The 19,529-nt window shown below is 49.0% G+C and overlaps 4 protein-coding genes across 6 annotated transcripts; 2 read left to right on the top strand and 2 right to left on the bottom strand.

Annotated features, from left to right (window-relative positions):
* Window positions 1-566: 566 nt before the first annotated feature.
* dnajc16l (DnaJ (Hsp40) homolog, subfamily C, member 16 like) lies at window positions 567-7,868 on the top strand. Of its 2 annotated transcripts, none has more exons than XM_028998262.1 (15): window positions 567-730; window positions 1,141-1,310; window positions 1,482-1,548; window positions 1,625-1,946; window positions 2,226-2,410; window positions 2,580-2,684; window positions 2,772-2,930; window positions 3,944-4,074; window positions 4,152-4,329; window positions 4,414-4,596; window positions 5,136-5,212; window positions 5,289-5,369; window positions 5,451-5,540; window positions 5,621-5,791; window positions 6,957-7,868. In XM_028998262.1, exons 2-15 carry the CDS (start codon window positions 1,165-1,167, stop codon window positions 7,399-7,401), a joined length of 2,340 nt encoding a protein of 779 aa, XP_028854095.1. In that variant the 5' UTR covers window positions 567-730; window positions 1,141-1,164; the 3' UTR covers window positions 7,402-7,868. The 2 variants fall into 2 exon arrangements, with proteins under 2 accessions (XP_028854095.1, XP_028854094.1); XM_028998261.1 differs by having other exon boundaries at window positions 2,772-2,936.
* A 1,535-nt stretch (window positions 7,869-9,403) lies between these two features.
* On the bottom strand, window positions 9,404-11,900 carry cdab (cytidine deaminase b). Its single transcript, XM_028998958.1, has 6 exons — window positions 11,864-11,900; window positions 11,762-11,804; window positions 11,431-11,534; window positions 10,769-10,880; window positions 10,621-10,678; window positions 9,404-9,676 (listed from the first exon to the last, which is right to left on the bottom strand). The coding sequence occupies exons 1-6, from the start codon at window positions 11,898-11,900 to the stop codon at window positions 9,536-9,538; spliced, it is 495 nt and encodes a 164-aa protein (XP_028854791.1). The 3' UTR covers window positions 9,404-9,535.
* A 1,054-nt stretch (window positions 11,901-12,954) lies between these two features.
* On the bottom strand, window positions 12,955-15,305 carry LOC114800535 (trypsin). Of its 2 annotated transcripts, XM_028998023.1 has the most exons (6): window positions 14,826-15,305; window positions 14,306-14,460; window positions 14,071-14,221; window positions 13,762-13,903; window positions 13,440-13,697; window positions 12,955-13,358 (listed from the first exon to the last, which is right to left on the bottom strand). In XM_028998023.1, the coding sequence occupies exons 2-6, from the start codon at window positions 14,373-14,375 to the stop codon at window positions 13,200-13,202; spliced, it is 780 nt and encodes a 259-aa protein (XP_028853856.1). In that variant the 5' UTR covers window positions 14,376-14,460; window positions 14,826-15,305; the 3' UTR covers window positions 12,955-13,199. The 2 variants fall into 2 exon arrangements, with proteins under 2 accessions (XP_028853856.1, XP_028853855.1); XM_028998022.1 differs by lacking the exon at window positions 14,826-15,305 and having other exon boundaries at window positions 14,306-14,583.
* Window positions 15,306-15,867: 562 nt separating this feature from the next.
* Window positions 15,868-19,468, top strand: LOC114801042 (trypsin-like). Its single transcript, XM_028998986.1, has 5 exons — window positions 15,868-16,004; window positions 16,960-17,113; window positions 17,461-17,602; window positions 18,815-19,072; window positions 19,168-19,468. The coding sequence occupies exons 1-5, from the start codon at window positions 15,971-15,973 to the stop codon at window positions 19,336-19,338; spliced, it is 759 nt and encodes a 252-aa protein (XP_028854819.1). The 5' UTR covers window positions 15,868-15,970; the 3' UTR covers window positions 19,339-19,468.
* The last annotated feature ends 61 nt before the right edge of the window (window positions 19,469-19,529 follow it).

Below are 19,529 nucleotides of genomic sequence, written 5' to 3'. Positions count from 1 at the left end.
AGTACAGGCCAAAAGTTTGGACACACCTTCTCATTCAATGTGTTTTCTTTATTTTCATGACCATTTACGTTGGTAGATTCTCACTGAAGGCATCAAAACTATGAATGGACACATGTGGAGTTACGTACTTAACAAAAAGTGGAGACCTGACCTCCACAGTCACCGGACCTGAACCCAATCCAGATGGTTTGGGGTGAGCTGGACCCCAACAAGTGCTAGACACCTTTGAGAACTCCTTCAAGACTGTTGGAGAAGCATTTCAAGTGACGACCTCTTGAAGCTCATCGAGAGAATGCCAAGAGTGTGCAAAGCAGGAATCAGAGCAAAGAAACTAGAATATAAAAATATGTTGTCACTTATTTCACCTTTTTTTGTTAAGTACATAACTCCACGTGTGTTCATTCATAGTTTTGATGCCTTCAGTGAGAATCTACCAGCGTAAATGGTCATGAAAATAAAGAAAACACATTAAATGAGAAGGTTTGTCCAAACTTATAACCTGTACTGTACATGTTTGAGATTTGACGAACTCTTATTTTGAAAGGATCCCTGTTTGAGGCTGGAGGAAGTGCGGAAGTGGAAATGGAACGTCTGGCCGCAGGCCGGCAGGGTTCCTGACTTAATAATAAAATAAAATTGTAATTTGTTAAAAAAAAGGGGACGAGAACGTGTGACTCGGACGAAGACGCGCTGATAGGAAACGCTGCATGATGCCGTCGTCTCTGTTCAGGTACCGTATTAAAAGACGTTATCTCCGGCCGGTGCCGGTTCTAGTGGCTGGTACCGGTTCTGGTAGCCGCTCTGACCTTTTAAGTAAAATCATTTATTTTTACTTCAATAAACATTCAGGACTGTAACATATTAATTTATAGGGCGTCAGCACTTAACGCTGGCCTATAAAAGCGATTAGATTATTGATTATAAATCTATGTCTCTTTCTCTCTCTCTCTCTCTCTCTCTCTCTGTCAGTCCTTCTGTATACAGAAAAAAATATATATTATTGGGGAATAAATTAAAACTGCCACACTGTTCAGCACCACAGCCGCTGCTGCTCTCAGATGCTCTGCTGGCATTACAGGAATCAAGGAATTATGCCAGTAAACCGAGCCGCTCTGTCTCTGTCTGGTTTAATTTCTGCAGCTCGCCGCATCAGAACCGGTGAAAATGAAGGCCCTTCTCCTCCTGCTGGTCCTGGCGGCCGACCCGCTGGTCGGCGCCTCCGACGTGGACCCGTACCGCGTCCTGGGCGTGTCCAGGAGAGCCAGCCAGGCTGAAATTAAGAAGGCCTACAAGCAGCTGGCCAGAGAATGGTGAGTGAGGTACAGGTACAGGTACAGGTACAGGTTTGACCCATCAAGTGGGGATGCAGGTTTCTGTGAGGGTTAGAACACCGGCTGATCCACCATAACGGGAGCAGTCGCAGGAAGATGACACCCGTTTCAGGGTATTTCTGCTCTTTCTAATGTTCTCTTCTAATAAAGGCACCCAGACAAGAACAAAGACCCCAAGGCTGAGGACATGTTCATCAAAATTAGCAAGTCGTATGAGGTAGGGCATGACACAGCTCACTCCATTCCATTCATTTTCCTTCTTTCGCCAAAAAAAAAAAACTGTCTTCCATCAGATTTTGTCCAACGAGGAGAGGAGAGCGAACTATGACCAGTATGGACAGATGGAGGAGAACCAGCGTCCTCACCAACCACACCAGGGCTTCCATAGCTTCCACAGCAGCTTCCACTTCGACGAGTCCTTCTTCCACTTCTCGCGCTCTGGGAGGGACTTCGCCGACAGCAAATACATGCTGCACTTCGCCCAGTTCAACAGCGAGGTGCTGCCCGACAGCTACCAACGGCCCTACCTCATCAAGATCACGTCCGAGTGGTGCTTCACCTGCATCCACATGGAGCCGGTGTGGAAGGAGACCGTCCAGGAGCTGGAGGCGCTGGGTCAGGGCAGCTCTACAGCTACATCTCACTCACATCAGCTCCAGTCCATCAGACTTCGTTGGCCAATTCGTACATAGACAGGAATGAAAATGATCTTTTCAGTAGGTACACCTACTGGTTTCTGGCCACGCCCAAAGATGCATACGCTCATACTGACATCATACCAGCTATGTTGTATTCCAAAAAGGAAGTTTAGATGAGAGAAGAGAGGTGGAATATGGAAGGTGGCGTTGCGGCCATGTAGCTCATGTCACGTGCCGTATATGTCTGGGTTTGCAGGTGTCGGTATCGGAGTCGTGGACATCGGTTACGAACGTCGCCTGGCCAACCAGCTGGGTGCCCACCGGACCCCCTCCATCCTGGGCCTCATCAACGGCAAGGTGACCTTCTTCCACTACGCCGTGGTCAGGGAGCACCTGAGACAGTTCGTGGAGAGTCTCCTGCCGCAGAGGCAGGTGGAGAAGGTGTGAACTTTCATCGGCTTATACATTTACATTCGCGCCATTAATCAGATGTCCTTCTCCAGACCGCCTTACAATCAGTAGTGACAGGGACAGTCCCCCTGGAGACACTCAGGGTTAAGTCTTATTTTTAAGATGAGAGATTACACGTAAAGTGACCATAAATCTGCAGGTGATGGACAGCAGTTACCGCCAGTTCCTGGACCGCTGGCCTGAGGAGAACAAGCCCAGCGTGCTGATGTTTGACCGGAGGGCTGAAACGCCGCTGCTGTTTAAGGTGAACCAGTGTGCAACGTCCCTGTAAGCGGCCGCGACGGGTCTTGTTGGAGTCACGGGTCTCATCCGTCTCCTCTGTCCGCTCCAGCTTGCTGCCTTCGCCTATAAAGACTATGTTCGGTTCGGCTACGTGGACCAGGGTCTGACGGAGACGACGGAGGTCCAGCGTCGGTTCAGCGTCAACACGCTCGCCCCCACCATGCTGCTGTTCAAAGAGAATGCAGAGAAGCCAGCAGACGTCATCCAGGTCCAGGTTCTTTATGTCTGTGCTTCAGTGTGGTGGGATCAGAGGTCTGGTGATCTGTAGGGATCAGTAGATCCTCACACCATGATTGCAATGATGCCACAGTTGACATTGGTTTGTTACGGAGAATCGTTTGATTTGAAATTGAAAATGCAGCAGAGCACACGATGACTCAATGAAATGTGTCACCCTTAGTGAGCAGTGGGCAGCCATGAAAGGCGCCCGGGGAGCAGCGTGTGGGGAGGGTTTGGATTCGAACCGGCAACATTCCAATTACGAGTCCGCTTCTTTACCTGCTACATCCCACGGCATCACTTTATATAGGCCTATTATTATGACCTGGCGTATTGATGCTATGATAACACACAAACCACAGATCCCATAATGCAGTGCACACTTTGCTGACAAACCTTCGCACATTCGCACACCGACTTTGAAGCACAAAAAAGAATTTCGAGCTGCTTCACACCCCATTTGCCATCGCCATGGAAACTGCTCCTGTACAGATTCAGCTGCAGTGTAAAGATTGTGTTCGGCAAGGCAACTGAAGCGATGCATTATGGGATCTGTAGTTTGCGAGTTTTCAGCGCTTCATAATTACCGGGTCATAATAGTATTTGTAAAGTGAGCTTGCGGGATGTGGCCTTCTGTGATGAAAGATCTTAGCTGCCTGATTTGTGACCTGAAAATTTAACCCCCGTGAACGCCACCGAGTTACTGGTCCTCTGTTCTTCTGACCAGCTCATGGTTCTTCCAGTGCCGAAGAACAAAGGCAAGGGGATATTGTGTCTTTTACATTTACAGCATTTATCAGACTTACAATCAGTAGTTACAGGGACAGTCCCCCCCTGGAGACACACAGGGTTAAGTGTCTTGCTCAGGGACACAATGGTAGTAAGTGGGATTTGAACCTGGGTGTTCTGGTTCACAGGCCAGCGTGTTACCCACTAGGCTACTACCACCCAGTGTCTTGGCAGGGTTTGATTCTCTTTTCTCTCTCTGTCGGGACGCTGCAGGCGAGGGCGATGAAGAGACCGATCGTTGATGAGTTCATCTCCAACAACCGCTTCCTCCAGGTGCCTCGGCTGGTCAACCAGAAGCTGTTTGATGAACTGTGTCCAGTCAAGCAGTTCCACCGGCGCAGGAAGTAAGGAGTCGGCTTTTGTCCAGCTCGCGTGCCGGTGGCCGGGCGTTCAGGCATCATTTTTGTTCATCTGTGGTCAGGTACTGCGTCCTGCTGATCACCAGCGAGGACGACGCCTTCACGAGCGGGAACTCCGCCTTCCGGTCCTTCGCGGCCTCCAACACTAAAGAGGTCCTGAGGTTCGCGTACGTCTACCAGCACCAGCAGAAGCCTCTGTGTGACACCCTGCTGCAGGACAGGAATACAATCCTACCTCAGGTTTTACACACACACGTTACCATGGTAATAAGAACATCTTAGTTCTCCGCCCTGTTCTGATGACGTGCCGATCGCTGCGTGCAGGTGGTGATTCTGGAGCGCCGCAGCGCCGCCGGGAAGGTGGTCTATAAGGAGGTGATGGGCGGCTGGAATGGGAGTGAGGAGGACCAGCGGCTGCTGCAGGAAGAGCTCGAGCTGCTGCAGAAGGAACCGGCCTTCCTCAGCCTGGAGGTCACCCTGCCGGAGCTCAACAACGAGCTGGCGGCAGTGAGTTCCGCGGCCTGCTCAGAAACCGCACTATTTACTAGCATTTACCAGACGCCCTCATTACAAACAGTAGTTACAGGGACAGTCCCCCCTCTGGGGACACTCAGGGTTAAGTGTCCTGCTCAGGGACACGATGGTAGTAATTGGGATTTGAACCTGGGTCTTCTGGTTCATAGGACAGTGTTTTACCCACTAGGCTACTACCGCCCTGACTACGTAGCACGTAGTTAGTTACAAGCTGTTCCAGAAAATAAATGACATCGTAAATTATGTTCAGCAGCCAGGATTTCAGGTGATGTTTGCTAAATATGTTTTTTTTTTTTTTATCAACTTCTCTACTTGTGAGATTATAGGCCACATAGTTAGTTACGTTATTATAAATACCGTCGTATGGATTGGCCCAGGTACACCAGTTTCATGCCATACCTGTACGTGCCGTGATTTGTCCCACTGTAATAAGCTCTCGTTTTGACCCATTGTCTTTAATTGAACTGAAAGTTGGCTGCAATACATCCTTTGCTGTTTTTTTCTTTCCCGAGATGTTCCTCATTCGGTGGATGAACACCGCGTATGATTACGTCAGCCAGCTGTATCTGGATGTTCTCTACTCCAACTGGTGAGCTTCAGTACCGAGCCGCCACGCTGGAACACAAGCCATCATAAAACTGACACTTTCACCTTCTGACCGCCAGGAGAGAAATGATGCCCATCCTCTCGCTGATCTTCTCAGCCCTGTTCATCCTCTGTGGTACAGTCATCATCCAGGCCTTCAGGTGTGTTTCTTCCTCCTCCTCCTTCTCCTCTTCTATCTGACCTCACTCCTCACCCCGCGTTCATTCCAACATGCAATACAGTGAGCCGGGGGAAGAAAAGCCAAGCAAACCGAAACCTAAAGAGCCTCCACCAACCTCAGCTGGGCCAGATGGAGCTGAGAGTTCTTCCAGGTGAAAGGAGGTTCTGATTTCTGACTGTTAATTACAACGTTGGCCGGGAACCCTTAGATCGGTTGTGTGCTTTCCTGCAGCCGTCCACCCAAGAAGAACTTTGTGGAGGTGACAGAACTGACCGACATCACTTACATCAGCAACCTGGTCCGGCTGAAGCCTGGTCACATCAACGTAGTCCTGGTGCTCAGCAACGCCGCCAAACAGGCCCTGCTGAAGAAGTTTGCCAAAGAAGTCTTCTCCTTTTCTGGGTGAGATTTCAGCTGGGTTCTGTGGTCTTTAATGCTAACTTTGATTGGAATGGCGCTCATGCTTTTCATGCTCCAACACCAGAAATCATACAACATCCAAAAAAAAATTAAAAGATTTTTTTTTCCTCGTCCATTCACTTGATCAATTTAGTTTTCTCAAATATACATGCTGTTTATGCTAATTTGATACAAACAAACACCAAGAATACATTGAATTCTACTCCGAGCGCAAATGCTAAATTTGCAATACTTAAACCAAAAATTACCCACTATAGGTTAGAGGATAGTTTTAAAAAATGTACATAGAATTAAAGGTGCGTACATTAAATACATCAAAATGAAAATATGACTGCAATCAGTGGAGTAGTGGAGGGGGCAGTTGTGGCCTAGCAGTTAAGGAAGTGGACCCATAAACTGAAGTTTGCTGGTTCGAATCCTGAACCGTCAAGGTGCCACTGAGGTCCCCTTGATCAAAGCGCCGTCCCCACACACTGCTCACCGGGCACCTCACCAAGGGTCATTGTTGAATGCAGAGGACACATTTTGTTGTGTCACCGTGTGTTGTGCTGCAGTGTTTCACAATGACAATCACTTCACTTTCACTGCACTTTCTTTTCTTTCTTCAATTTTGACATCTCTGTAAATTCTCGTAGTGAACACAAGGTGGCACCACTGTCCCATTTATTCCCATTGTAGTGCTTTACAAAATGTGAACAGTTCTGCAAAATACATTTTTGGAAAACGTTTTCGTTCAGAAATCATATTTGTAGATCTGTTAAAAAAAAAAAAAGTGACATTTCTTCAGTGATAGTTCTAGCCTAAATGATTTTTCCCAGAATCTCAGTGCAGTTCAGATCATTTACAACCTTATCATGGCGGGATAGTCCTGGTCTAAAATCACAGTGGTAACAGTTTTCCAGCCTATTAATAATTTGTAATTAAAACATGAATGTTGTCATGTACTTCAGTACCAGCTAATTAAACATCAGACTAACTGTAGACAACATAAAAGTATTGCTGAGAATCATATATAGATTTAAAATGCATTTCATATGAATACTGATAGGACGTTTTTGTAGGATGACTTTAGACGTACAGTTACAGTAGTTCTGTGGTTGAGAATTTCAACCACTGTTTCCATGGCGACTGGCTTTATTGTGTGCAGGACTCAGACGTTACACTACTCTTTCCTGAATGTGGACAAGCACCAGCGCTGGATGGACTCTCTGCTGGAGTTATCACCGGAGGCCATACTGGCCGAGCAGCCAGGTGAGGAGGATGATGACGAGGGCGGGGCCGACGATTACAGGCGGGATTACACGGGCCATGTCCTCGCCCTCAATGGACACAAAAAGTACTTCTGCCTCTTTAAACCCGTGTTCACCGGCGAGGAGGCTGAGAGCAGCAGGTCCTCAGACGAGGACGGTGGGGCAAGGTCCAGGTCCAGGTCCAGGTCTCGGTCCAGCTCAAGGTCCCGCTCCACCACCATCCAGATCCACCATAAACTGGACCGGCTGAGCCTGTGGATGGAGAGGCTGATGGAGGGCACTCTGCCCAGACACTACGTCCCCAGCTGGCCGGGCCTGGATAAGATCACCCCTGAGGGCTGATCAGCAGGACGTGGCTTCACTCGGTCGGGGCGGCCCGCTGACTCTGGACTCGGGTGCTTGTGTAGGCTGTTTTAATCCCTTGTTTGCTGGCAGGAAATACGATGAGGTACGACGTGACGGTGCTTCCGTCTGTAATTAAAGCGCCCAGAATGCACTGCTGCAGCAGGTGTTAAGCTGGTCTCTCCTCTGACCTCTCTGACCTGCTCCACGGTTTTCTATTTCTGTCGTCTGTCTGCCGCCTTCCTCTGCACTAAAACCTTTTGTTTTTATTTATGCATGTATGAAATGACGTCTTTATGAATGCACTGGAATACCGACAACGACCTGACAAGTGTGGCCGTTTCCTAAAAAATATATCTGGAGCCGTTCATTATTTATGTTAATGAGTGTAATTACTGCACATGTGCTTCATGGTTAATTTATGTTTCCTCACTGGCATTAATAATAAAGTTTATATGTAACCTTTATTATGGTTCTTTCTGCATGTTTAGAGTGGTAGTGTGCCGAATTACCATATATGAACCAGAATAGAGAAAAGTTTATTACATTATACACTATGTATTAATAATTTGTCATTTTGGTATGAAATATGTACGTTATCTAACTTTATTATTAGATCTTTCCTTGGGACAGCAATGCTGAAATGACACTTTTATACAATGTGAGGTGGTCAGTGTACAGCTTGTATAAAAATAAATCTGCTGTACCCTCAGAATAGCTAAACACCGCTTTAATGTCTAAACCGCTGGCAACAGAAGTGAGTACACTCACGGGTTCCTTGTGTTACATGACTAGTTAGTGTTACACACTGGTTACTGAAAGTTCTACAGCTCATAGCATAGAAAAGAATTGTTGCTTTACATAAAGATGGTTCAGGAAGGTGGCCGCACCCCGAAACTGAGCAACAGGACCGGTTCCACTCAGAACTTTCGATGATGATGCACAAGGAAGCAGTTTGCAGCAAGCAGTTTACAGTAGACAAGCAGACTAAGGACATGGACACTGGAACCACGTCCCGTGGTCTGATGAGACCATTTGGTTCAGATGGTGTGGAGAACAAAGACAAGTGTGTCTTGCAGTACACAGTCGAGCATGCTGGTAGGAGTGCCATGGGTTGGGTTCTCGACATGAATACCCCCAGCTCAGAAACTGGGCGGCAGAGCATTATTACATAGTGGCCTAGTGGGTAACACACTCGCCTATGTACCAGGAGACCCAGGTTCAAACCCCACCTACTACTATTGTGTCCTTGAGCAAGACACTTAACCCTAAGTTGCTCCTGGGGGGGCGACTGTCCCTGTAACTACTGATTGTAAGTCACTCTGGATAAGGGCGTCTGGTAAATGCTGTAAATGTAAATTATAAACACCCCCAAAAACACCTCCAAGATGACCACTGCCTTGCTAAAGAAACTGGTCCCCCCAGCTCAGAAACTGGGCAGCAGAGCATTATGAATGTGCCGGACTGGCCAAGCACGTCTCCAGACCTATTCAGAGAGGTAGAGAATTGATTCCACACATAATATTGACGTTTATGTGTGTGTCTTTAGTTATTCTGAGGGGACAGTAAATTTAAGCTGATGTACAAGCTGTCCACTGACTGCTTTTTAAGTGAAATGACTGTTTCTGTCATTGTAAGCAGTGGGCACCCATGAAAAGCGCCCAGGGAGCCCCAGTGTGTGGGGACGGTACCTCGGCCGTTCGGGTCCCGTTTCCTTAGCAACTAGGCCACCACTGCCCTCCCACCCCCCTTTAGTCATAATAACAGTCATAGACATAACAAACAATTTACAAAAATGTGTGAGGCAAACTCACTTTTATGAGATACTGTAAATATTTCAAGACTCAAGACCTCTTATTGTCATTGTACAGTTGCCTGGACAACAAAATTTGTGAAGGTGCAAGAAAAGTGACAAGTGTCTGTACAAGAAAAAAAACTCAATACAAGAATACAAGCGAAGACAGTATAGAAATACAGTATATAGTCTTCAATCTGGCTTTGTAATAATACATCACATTTTTTACTGCATAAATACACAGATTTACTGTGTAATTATGTGTTAGACTTGTGTTTTTTTTATTGTCCCCCACATGACCCCAGTCAACAGCAGTTCAGCTCTGGACTCCAGCAGACATCATAACTTGCTTGGGGTGCTGTTCCCTTTTTCCATTCCCAGGTCATCGGGTCCAAAAGACCTGGGCAGAAGCTCCCGGACGGTCATCTCCACGTGGGAACCATCCAGCTTGGACAGGTAGACGTTCCAGCTGCTCCCGAACTGTGGAGAGAAAAAAACTCACATCCCACAAAACTATAAAGCCTCACTTTAGCCACACAAGCCAACCAGGGTGGATGGTAGTAGCCTAGTGGGTAACACACTCGCCTATGAACCAGAAGACCCAGGTTCAAACCCCACTTACTACCATTGTGTCCCTGAGCAAGACACTTAACCCTAAGCTGGTCGACCTCTATGTACCATCCGACCTCTACAACTCATACAAAAATGCAGCAGCACGACTGATCTTCAACCTTCCCAAGTTCTCCCACACCGCCCCTCTGCTACGTTCCCTCCACTGGCTCCCAGTAGCTGCACGCATCAGGTTCAAAATACTGATGCTGGCCTACAAAGCCAAACATGGAGTAGCACCATCCTACCTCACAGCCCTTATTACACCTCGCACTGCACCTCGTATACTCCGAGCCTCCAGTACTGCTCGCCTGGTCCCTCCATCTCTGAAGGTAAAAGGAAGACGCTCATCTAGACTCTTCTCCGTCTTGGCCCCTCGGTGGTGGAATGAACTTCCAGCTCAGTCACTGAGCACCTTCACACGGCAGCTCAAGACCTTCCTCTTTAGAGAATATTTAGATGAACTTGTAACCTTCTTATTGTCTGACTTCTGTATAGAAACTAGAACAGAGGGAATAAAAAGATTGTATTCATAGTTGGGGGTCCTAGTGAACCAGAACTGATCACTTCATCCATGGTAACATGGAAGCATGTTGTAAGTCGTTCTGGATCAGGGCGTCTGCCAAATGCCTTAAATGTAAATGTTAAATGTAAATGTCTCCGGGGGGGACTGTACTTGTAACTACAGATTGTAAGTCTCTCTGGATAAGGGCGTCTGATAAATGCTGTAAATGTAAATGTAACCAAGATCAGATTTGCAGATGTAGAATATATATTAAAATCTCACACACACACACACACACACACATACACACCTCTCTCATGAACTGCCTACAGCCGCCACAGGGAGAGATGAACTGTTCCCGGAGGTCACTGGACGAACATAAAACGAGAGAGCTGAAGCCAGAAGTGCCCTGCAGGGGACAGGGAGGTGGATGAGGGGTGAAAAAAACGAGGTGCTACCTGGCGATGGCGATGGCTTTGAATTCTCTGTGGCCCGCTGAGACCACTTTGGCGATGGCGGTTCTCTCGGCGCAGATGCCCAGGTTGTTGCAGGCGTTCTCCACGTTACAGCCTGATGGGGGAGACAAAGCAAAGATTGAACAAACTACCACTTTTTAAACAAACATTAACACACGCACGCTTTTTATTCTGGGTTTAAAATGTGGTAAAAATAAATTAAAAGGTTGCCGGGCACAAAATGTAAATTTCCATTTTTTATTAAATGTCTGCAGGGCGTTTCGTTTAAAAAATGACCAGATCATCTCCTCATCGTTTTTACGGCCGAGCCTCTTCACCACGCCGGTCTCTGCCATCGCTTCAAATACACGTTTTAGCGTGAACCTCGGCCACCGGGTTCAGGGACACAGCAGAGTTCGTGCTGTCTGTGTCTGGTCTCTGAGGGGACAGTCAAGGCCGCGGGTCAATAGGAGACCAAAAGGCTTCCAGTTTGAAGTGCTGGGGATGGATTTTCCCACATGTTTCTAGAGGTGAAGCCCGGTTAATCGTTAACACGCAGAAGGACGTTTCGTGGGATCAGGCTCCTGCTCGATCCCTTCCTTCGGTTTCTAATGTTCGCGCTTGACTGTTCCAGAACGGTCCTGAACCTCGTGGAACGGACTCACCTGTGAAAATGGCCCCGTCCTTGGTGAGCAACGCCGCCCCCACCCTGAACCTGCTGTAGGGGCAATAGGCGAAGGCTTTGGCCTCCGCCGAGCGGGCCGATGAGCTCCATCACTTCCCGCTCCCTCGCTGTGGCGCCGGAGATGGCTGCATCACCGCGCTTCTCCCCGCCGTCTGCCATGCCGCTGCTCTGGTGTCTCCGTCCGAGCGTCCGTGCGTGTGTGTGTGCGTGTGTGTGTGTGTGTGTGTGCGTGCGTGATCGCGCTTCTTTCCTATTGGGAAAGTGAATCAGTAGCCAATCCCTCCTCAACACACCACGCAAACAAGTCTTACCCCATCGCCGCGTGATGCAGGACGATAGCGGGGATGTATTTACCTGCACGCGGTGCAGAGGGTCAAAGACAAGGAGGTGTGTGACCGTGGAATATTTTGTACCCGCACCCGGACGCACCGCGCTGCTGAAAACGTACATGCCGCGCATATTAGAGGAAGCGGGGAGATGAAGAGATGGCCATGCAATCTGTAAGGCCATTTTAACATGCCATGCACGGGTTTGGGGGTGTATTTTAAAACAAAAAGTGGGTGCAAAAGACCGGCTCTTTGGCACTTTGGCCATCACAAGTTCATGCCAGATGATGTCCTGTAACATCTCTATCTGTGCCTTTATAGCCCTTCGATGTTACAAAGGGCGGAAGACGTCATCGCAACAGGACAACGAAACTAATAGTTTGTTGTTTTTTCAAGAGATTGTAATGGAGTATGATATTGGTCAACAGAAGGTGTTCTGTCTCTAGTAACCTGGTGGCAGGGGGGGAATTTTCCACCACATGGGAAAAAGCTCACTGTGATTTGTGTGCGCAGGGTCTTTTTTAACGGCCCTACTGGGACAGAACTAAATTTATATTGTTCATCATAAACTTTTATGTGAACCCCCTGAGCGTGTCATGTCTCTATCCTCTGAATTCACTGGCTGTCCCGTTGTGCATTATGTCCGATTTTGAAGTAGGTGGGAAAATATGGAGTATTTTGTGCTCACACACGGCATCACACACAGATGCAGATACTATTGGTGGGGACGCCATGCTGGTTTTCTGCAACATGGCCAAACCAGATTGACACCCTCAGTGTTAATAGTCATGAAAACCGGATTTGTGCAGTTCAGGAGATTCTCGGCTTCTTGGGGTTTAATGTGTGCTCAACCCAACTTCTGTTTCATCCTGTTTTCAGTTCTGAAGATTTGAATGTGTTTTCAGGTCTAGAGTGGATTTGAAGTTAATGGGTTCATAAATTAAACATGTGTTAAACTCTCCAGTAGATTGGATCTGGATTTGCACTTAATTCTTAATTCTCGAGTTGAACTGTTATTTATTCTACTGTAGATTACAGCTGAACGTGCATTCATTTCTGGAATTGAAAATATATTTCTTTAGTAATATTTAATAACATATATTTTTTTAGTATGTTCAGTTGTGTAATTGTAGATAGGAGATGTGCACAATCACTGTACTAAAACTCTGTGATGGTTATGAATGTAGTTTATTGTTTTAAATTGCTTTAAAGGGTAAAATCAAACCTTCACAGAACAACTTTCACCAAATTCTATCAGCACCGCAGTGGCCACCGGTTTAGACCAGGATTTTTTAACCCCCCAGAAGGAGAGGACTGGTCACCGACAACATGCTCATCTTCTCAGGCCCTGGTTTAAACACTAAACAGCAGTAGCAGCAGCGACCTGGTTTCCCAGCTGCCATTTGGCCTGCCACGCCCTGTTTTATTCCATCACATCGTTCTGCATGATCCAGTTGATCCAGCGGACATAGTTGCGCACTTTGGTGTAAACTCCGGGGAAGTAGGGGTTGGCGCAGCTGATGCCCCAGGACACGATGCCCTCGAAGTTCCCGTTGCAGACCAGAGGCCCTCCAGAGTCGCCCTGAGGAGAAAAAGCGGAGGATTAGGGTTTCAAGCGGGACGTTTGGGTTGGGAATTCATGACGAGGGACGGCTGAACCAACTTGGCAGGAGTCCTTCCCCCCGAAGCGGGAGCCGGCGCAGACCATGTTGTCCGATATTCGGAAGTAGTAGTAATACTGGCAGTTGGGGATGATCTCCACGTCCACAGCCCGCAGCACGGGGGACAGGGCGTAGCTATACACCTGCGTCACGCCCCACCCACTCACCGTGCACACCGTCCCACCTGGCAGCGGCGGCGCATCGGGGTCCGGGAGCTTGGCGGGGGCAACGAGGGAGTTGAGCAGGGCGGGGCGTTCCAGCTGAAGGAAGTTGAAACGGGATCAGTATCATGCGTGACATCATCCCGCTGGGACGGCTCGTTACCTTTATTAGCATGATGTCGCTGTCAAAAGTCCTGTAGTTGTACATGTAATAGACAATGACTTTGGACGCGTTGATGACCTGCTCGAAGCCCTCGTTTTTGGACAAGTTGTGCTCACTGAGGACCACCTTGATTGTGTAGGCTCTGGAAAAGATTAGACAGCAAGGGGCGGGGATCAGGAGCTCCGTCCCTGGCTCTGAGCACCTCTAACCAAAAGAAAAACCTGCACCCAACACCGGCACCCTCCAGGGACCAGGTTCAGACGTGCCGCCACGAACCCAAAGCTCTGCAAAAAGCTCGGCAGAACTCACGGCCTCCAGCAGTGGGCAGCAGAGACGACCCACTGTGGGCTGACGAGGGTCCCGCCGCAGTAGTGGCTGCCGCTGTACTGGATGGACGCCTGGTACTTGACGGAGTACGGCTCGACCTCCTGGCCCCCGATGATCCTCTGCTCGTCTGAACCTGGAAGGAGTCAGAGACGCTTCAGCTCTCCTGCGGCGCTGCGGAGTGAACCGCGTCGGCCCCGTTCGCTTGTGCAAGATTCACCTTGGAAGGCAATCGGGAGGGTCAGAAGGGAGATGAGGAGATGGAGAGAACCCTGCATGGTTTCCACCATCTGTTCCTGTTGAGCGGTTGATTTGTCAGCAGCGGGGTTTTCAGTCGCAATGTCTCAACTGGCCCCGGTCAGATCTTTCCTAACACTAAAACACATTTACATTTACAGCATTTACCAAACGCCCTTCTCCAGAGCGACTTACAATCAGTAGTTACAGGGACAGTCCCCCCCTGGAGACACTCAGGGTTAAGTGTCTTGCTCAGGGACACAATGGTAGTAAGTGGGATTTGAACCTGGGTCTTCTGATTCACAGGTGAGTGTGTTACCCACTAGGCTACTACCACCCCAACACCCAAAAAAGGTCTGTTCAGCCTGATTTAGTTTTTAGGAATGAGTAGAAAAATCGATGCGGACGCTGTGGTCTGCGTCCAGCCTACATCCACAATTTGCGCTGCAATCGACCGTCCATAGAGCTGGATTGAAGTGGACGAAGGTGGATCTTGTACTCACCCTCGGCAGCCGCGCAGTCTGGACTCGGAATCCCACAGAGTCCCTGAGACTCATGTTACGGACAGAGGCGCGACTCCCCGTCTTTTTAAAGTGTCACCGTATCTGCAGCCATTGTTGCCGTGCTGTGTTTCAGCGTGAGAGAAACAGTGGGCCCTGACCTAATATGTGACAATGGCGCCACAGCAGCCCATTGTGTTGCTCTTGATTCCTTTTGAGGAGCGTTCTGCATGGAGAAATGAAATCCAATTGATTTTTCTGAATGAATGGAGGTGAAAGGGAGATTATGTGCCTTTACATTTAGGGTCCAGGACCACCTAGGGCTGAAGGTGCATGGAGGATGCAGGAAGGTCTCTGTAGAGCCTGCACTGGCTCTAACTCAGACCAGATCTTGTGATTGTGAGAGGTGGAGACATGGTTTCTCTGGTTCCTCTTGGATTTCGGCTGCTACATTGTGCTTACAGGATCCTGTTTGAAAAAAAAAACACCCCATATATCAGAAGAACAATGAGAAGCTCACAAATCCCTGCACCACCACCACCACAGGTGAGAAAAAGAGGCGCCAGACGAAACTTCAGGAGAATCGTGTCTCTTCAGGGGTCACCACCAGGTTCAGGCTGCGGGGGGGGGGGGACAGGATTTGACAATGACTTGTTTAATGGATTAGGTTCCTGTTGTGTGCTGCTTGGTCCATCACTGAGAACAGTTTGGAGGAAGGTTTATGGCTGAGTGTTTTGCCCAAAGTCTCAGACCTGTTATCCTACCCTGATGGGAAAAATTGGAAAGACCAGCTCTTATCTTCATGGGCTGCTGCTCAGCTTGATCATCTCCAAAACACAACGTTCACTGGTATTTCCAATCAAAACTAGATCGTTGTGAGTCTATCATTTTTTATGGAGGTGGATTTCTTTATGGTGCTGAAGTTAGGGGACCCCATGCAGAACGCGTGGAACCTCCATGCCATGGTGGGAGCACGGCTCGAGGAACCGTCTGGCGCTGGGGAGGGGGCGATGTGTCCTGTGTGAACGCAGGAGATCACAGGGGGGGAACTGCCGAAAGCAGGTTCTGTTACTGCCACTGAATGAAATATTGTTGGCCAGAGAATCTGAACCGAACTGCGGGATGGTGCTTATTCTGCCTCAGTCACCATGGGGCTGCTGCTCCAGATCCTGACCTTCAGCGGTGAGTAGAACGCTAGCGGTACTGCCGGCACTTTAGTTTCCAAAAGAATTCCTCCGGTGTAATTTGCATGATCGGAAAAAAGACTGAAGTTTGTTTTGTGGCTGTCGTCTAGTCATTGCATTGGATTCAAAGATGCGTACACCATGGCGTTATCTTCTCTACACCTGCATTAAGGTTGAAATCTGTCTTGACGTATGGAAGGAAATGGGCTAAAATACACAATTCAAGCTTGTTTTGAAAGTGCAGGCAGTGGATATTCAGGCTAAAAACGTATGAAGCAAAAAGTAAAAAAAAAGCCAGAAAAACAATACGAATTTAGATGATCTGCAATGAAATGAGACTGAAAATCTCCGATCCCAATCGACTCTGTTCTCCTTTGGTGTCTCTGGGTGGTGGAACAACTTGCCCAGCTCCATTCTACTAGCCAAGACTACCACCAGCTTTTGGAAAACCCACTTATTCAAAAAGTATTTCAGACAAGTCTAACACTTACACACATGCACAAACACACACAAAATAAAATAAAAAAAAAAAAAAAAATATATATATATATATATATATATATATATATATATGTGTGTGTGTGTGTGTGTGTGTGTGTGTGTGTGTGTATATATATATATATATATATATATATATATATATATATATATATATATATATATATATTCGTCGAGCACTTAACAATCCCCCAGCATGTTCTTTCCTGACTAGTTTGGCCTTATCAGGGCTCTTAGTTTTGTAACTCAAAATCTATAGAAACCGAATGAGAATTGCTGGTGTTGTCCTCTTGTAAGTCGCTTTGGATAAAAGTAAAGTAAAGTAAAGTAAAGTAAAGTAAAGTAAAGTAAAATATGCCCTGCGGCTGCATCGTGTGTGTGTGTGTGTGTGTGTGTGTGTAGACTGTAGTCCAGCTGTTTGTTCACAGTGGATCCTGCTGTTGCCGCTGTCCCAGCACTCGTTTCAGGCGGGGAGCTCGGGCGGAGCCGGATCGCGCCGCACGCCGCCGGGTTCCTGGTGTCCCTGCAGACCCCCAGGGGGCGGCACTTCTGCGCCGGTTCCCTGGTGCACAAGTACTGGGTGTTGACTGCAGCGCACTGCAACCCGGGGTGGGTGGCCGAGCTTACTGTGATGCCGCATCGCAATGACGAAGGACGAGGTCACGTGACTGAGCCGCACCTCCTACCGACGCGCACGTAGCGGACGTAGGAGTCGGGTTTGTTTGTCAAACGGCCCGCAGCCCTTGTGTAACTGTAGAGGACCTCGGGGTCGATAACTGAGGTCGACCTTGACTTGTCATCACAGACCGCCGGCAGAGGGCAGAACCTGGCCCCCGTTCACCGTGGCCCGGCCCTCCTGGCTGCCAGGCGGTCATGGTGGAGACGGTGTTGTTCATGTCCAGGACACGTGGTGAGAGAATGTCTGAGGCCACGTTTCGGTACTGTCGCCCCTGCAGGGCAGAGAACATAATGATCGTGGCAGGGGATCGCTCTCTGGGCAGGTTTGAGGGGACGGAGCAATACTTCAAACCCCAGAGGCTGATACCTCATCCGTCCTACAACCAGGACACCAGGAATGCTGACATCATGCTCATCAGGGTAAATATGATGTAAAACACCAGACTGACAGGATGTTCCAACAACCTGTGCCTGCAGGTTCTCTAGATGCTCTGTAGCTTCTGTGATCGGACTACAGGCTCTAGGTTCTCCAATCTGTCTGCAAGTTCTGTACATTTACATTTACAGCATTTACCAGACGGCCTTATCCAGAGCCACTTACAATCAGTAGTTACAGGGACAGTCCCCCCCTGGAGACGCTCAGGGTTAAGTGTCTTGCTCAGGGACACGATGGTAGTAAGTGGGGTTTGAACCTGGTTCTTCTGGTTCATAGGCGGGTGTGTTGGGGCAGTGGTGGCCTAGCGGTTAAGGAAGCGGCCCCGTAATCAGAAGGTTGCCGGTTCGAATCCCGATCTGTCAAGGTGCCACTGAGGTCCCCTTGATTAAAGCACCGTCCCCACACACTGCTCCCCGGGCGCCTGTCATGGCTGCCCACTGCTCACCAAGGGTGATGGGTTAAATGCAGAGGGTAAATTTCACTGTGTGCACCGTGTGCTGTGCTGCTGTGTATCAGCAGCTGACAATCACTACTACCGCCCAACTGTAATCTCCACAGTTCTGTGATATGAATCTTGGATCTGGCTGCAGTTCTATAATCTGTAGATTCCAGAATTTCAGGTTCTGCAATGTGTTTTTTTTTCCATCATCTTTTTTGCAGATCTGTACAGATCTCTGTGTACATTCTGTAATCTGTCAGAAGGTTCTATGATCCACTCGTATATTCTGTGGCTCATCTGCCGGTTCTATCATGTGTACACAGGTTCTATAACCTGTTTTTGGAGGTTCTGTAATCTCGCTAATTGTGTACTGTATCTGTAGACCACATGGAACATGATGACTGGCAGAAGAACTCTCTGATGCAGTGAATGTTCTTCAACTTAGAACCAGTCCACATCTCCATTTTCCATTTTCTGTGCAGCACACAGTGCACAGAGTGAAATGTGTCCTCTGCATTTAACCCATCACCCTGAGTGAGCAGTGGGCGGCCATGACAGGCGCCCGGGGAGCAGTGTGTGGGGACGGTGCTTTGCTCAGTGGCACCTCAGTGGCACCTCAGTGGCACCTTGGCGTATCGGAATTCGAACCAGCAACCTTCTGATTACGGGGCCGCTTCCTTAACCGCTAGGACACCAGCACCCCTTGGGGAAGAGACGGATTACCCATAATTCCAGGTTCTTCTCTGTGTTCTCCCAGCTCAGGGCCCCGGTGGTGCTGAACAGGTTTGTGTCCCTGGCGCCGCTCGCCCCGCAGGACGCGACGTTGACAGCCGGCCTCGTGTGCCGGGCGTCGGGGTGGGGCCACGCCGGACGGCACGCCCCCGCCGTCCTGCACACCGCCAGGCTGCCCATCGTCTCCACGGCCGAGTGCAACAGCAGCGACGCGTTCGGCGGGAACGTCACGGCCTACATGGTGTGTGCGGGACACCGCGCCGGGGGCAGAGACGCGTGCGAGGTACCCGCGTCCGGAAATGTTCCACACGTTGCCCGGGAGGTTCTACAGTCTGTCCCTCTGTGCCGTTTTTTTTTTTTTTTTTTCTCGGTTCCCAGGGCGACTCTGGGGGGCCACTGGTGTGCGAGGGCCGCGTCTACGGCCTGGTCTCCTGGGGAGGCGGTTGCGGCGGTCCCAGGTTTCCGGGCGTGTACGCGGCGGTGTGGAGGTTCCGCAGGTGGATCGACCGCACCATCTACAGCACCTTCACGCCATGCCTCAAGTACTGAGGGTCCAGGGGCCTTGGAGCCGAGGCCCCGGGGCCCGCTGGGACCTTCACCGGCTGTAGATCGCTGGCACTTCCCATCACGCTGTCCCCATCGGCTCACCTCCTGTCCACTCACGTGAAGACAAGTCAGAAATCGGTGTAGATCATAATAAATAATATTCCCTGTTTAATATGCAATAATGCATCTGTACA

Source organism: Denticeps clupeoides, chromosome 12, assembly GCF_900700375.1.
Source record: "Denticeps clupeoides chromosome 12, fDenClu1.1, whole genome shotgun sequence".
Taxonomy (NCBI): domain Eukaryota; kingdom Metazoa; phylum Chordata; class Actinopteri; order Clupeiformes; family Denticipitidae; genus Denticeps; species Denticeps clupeoides.
Note: the sequence above shows the minus strand (reverse complement) of the source record. Positions and strands in the feature narration are given on the sequence as shown.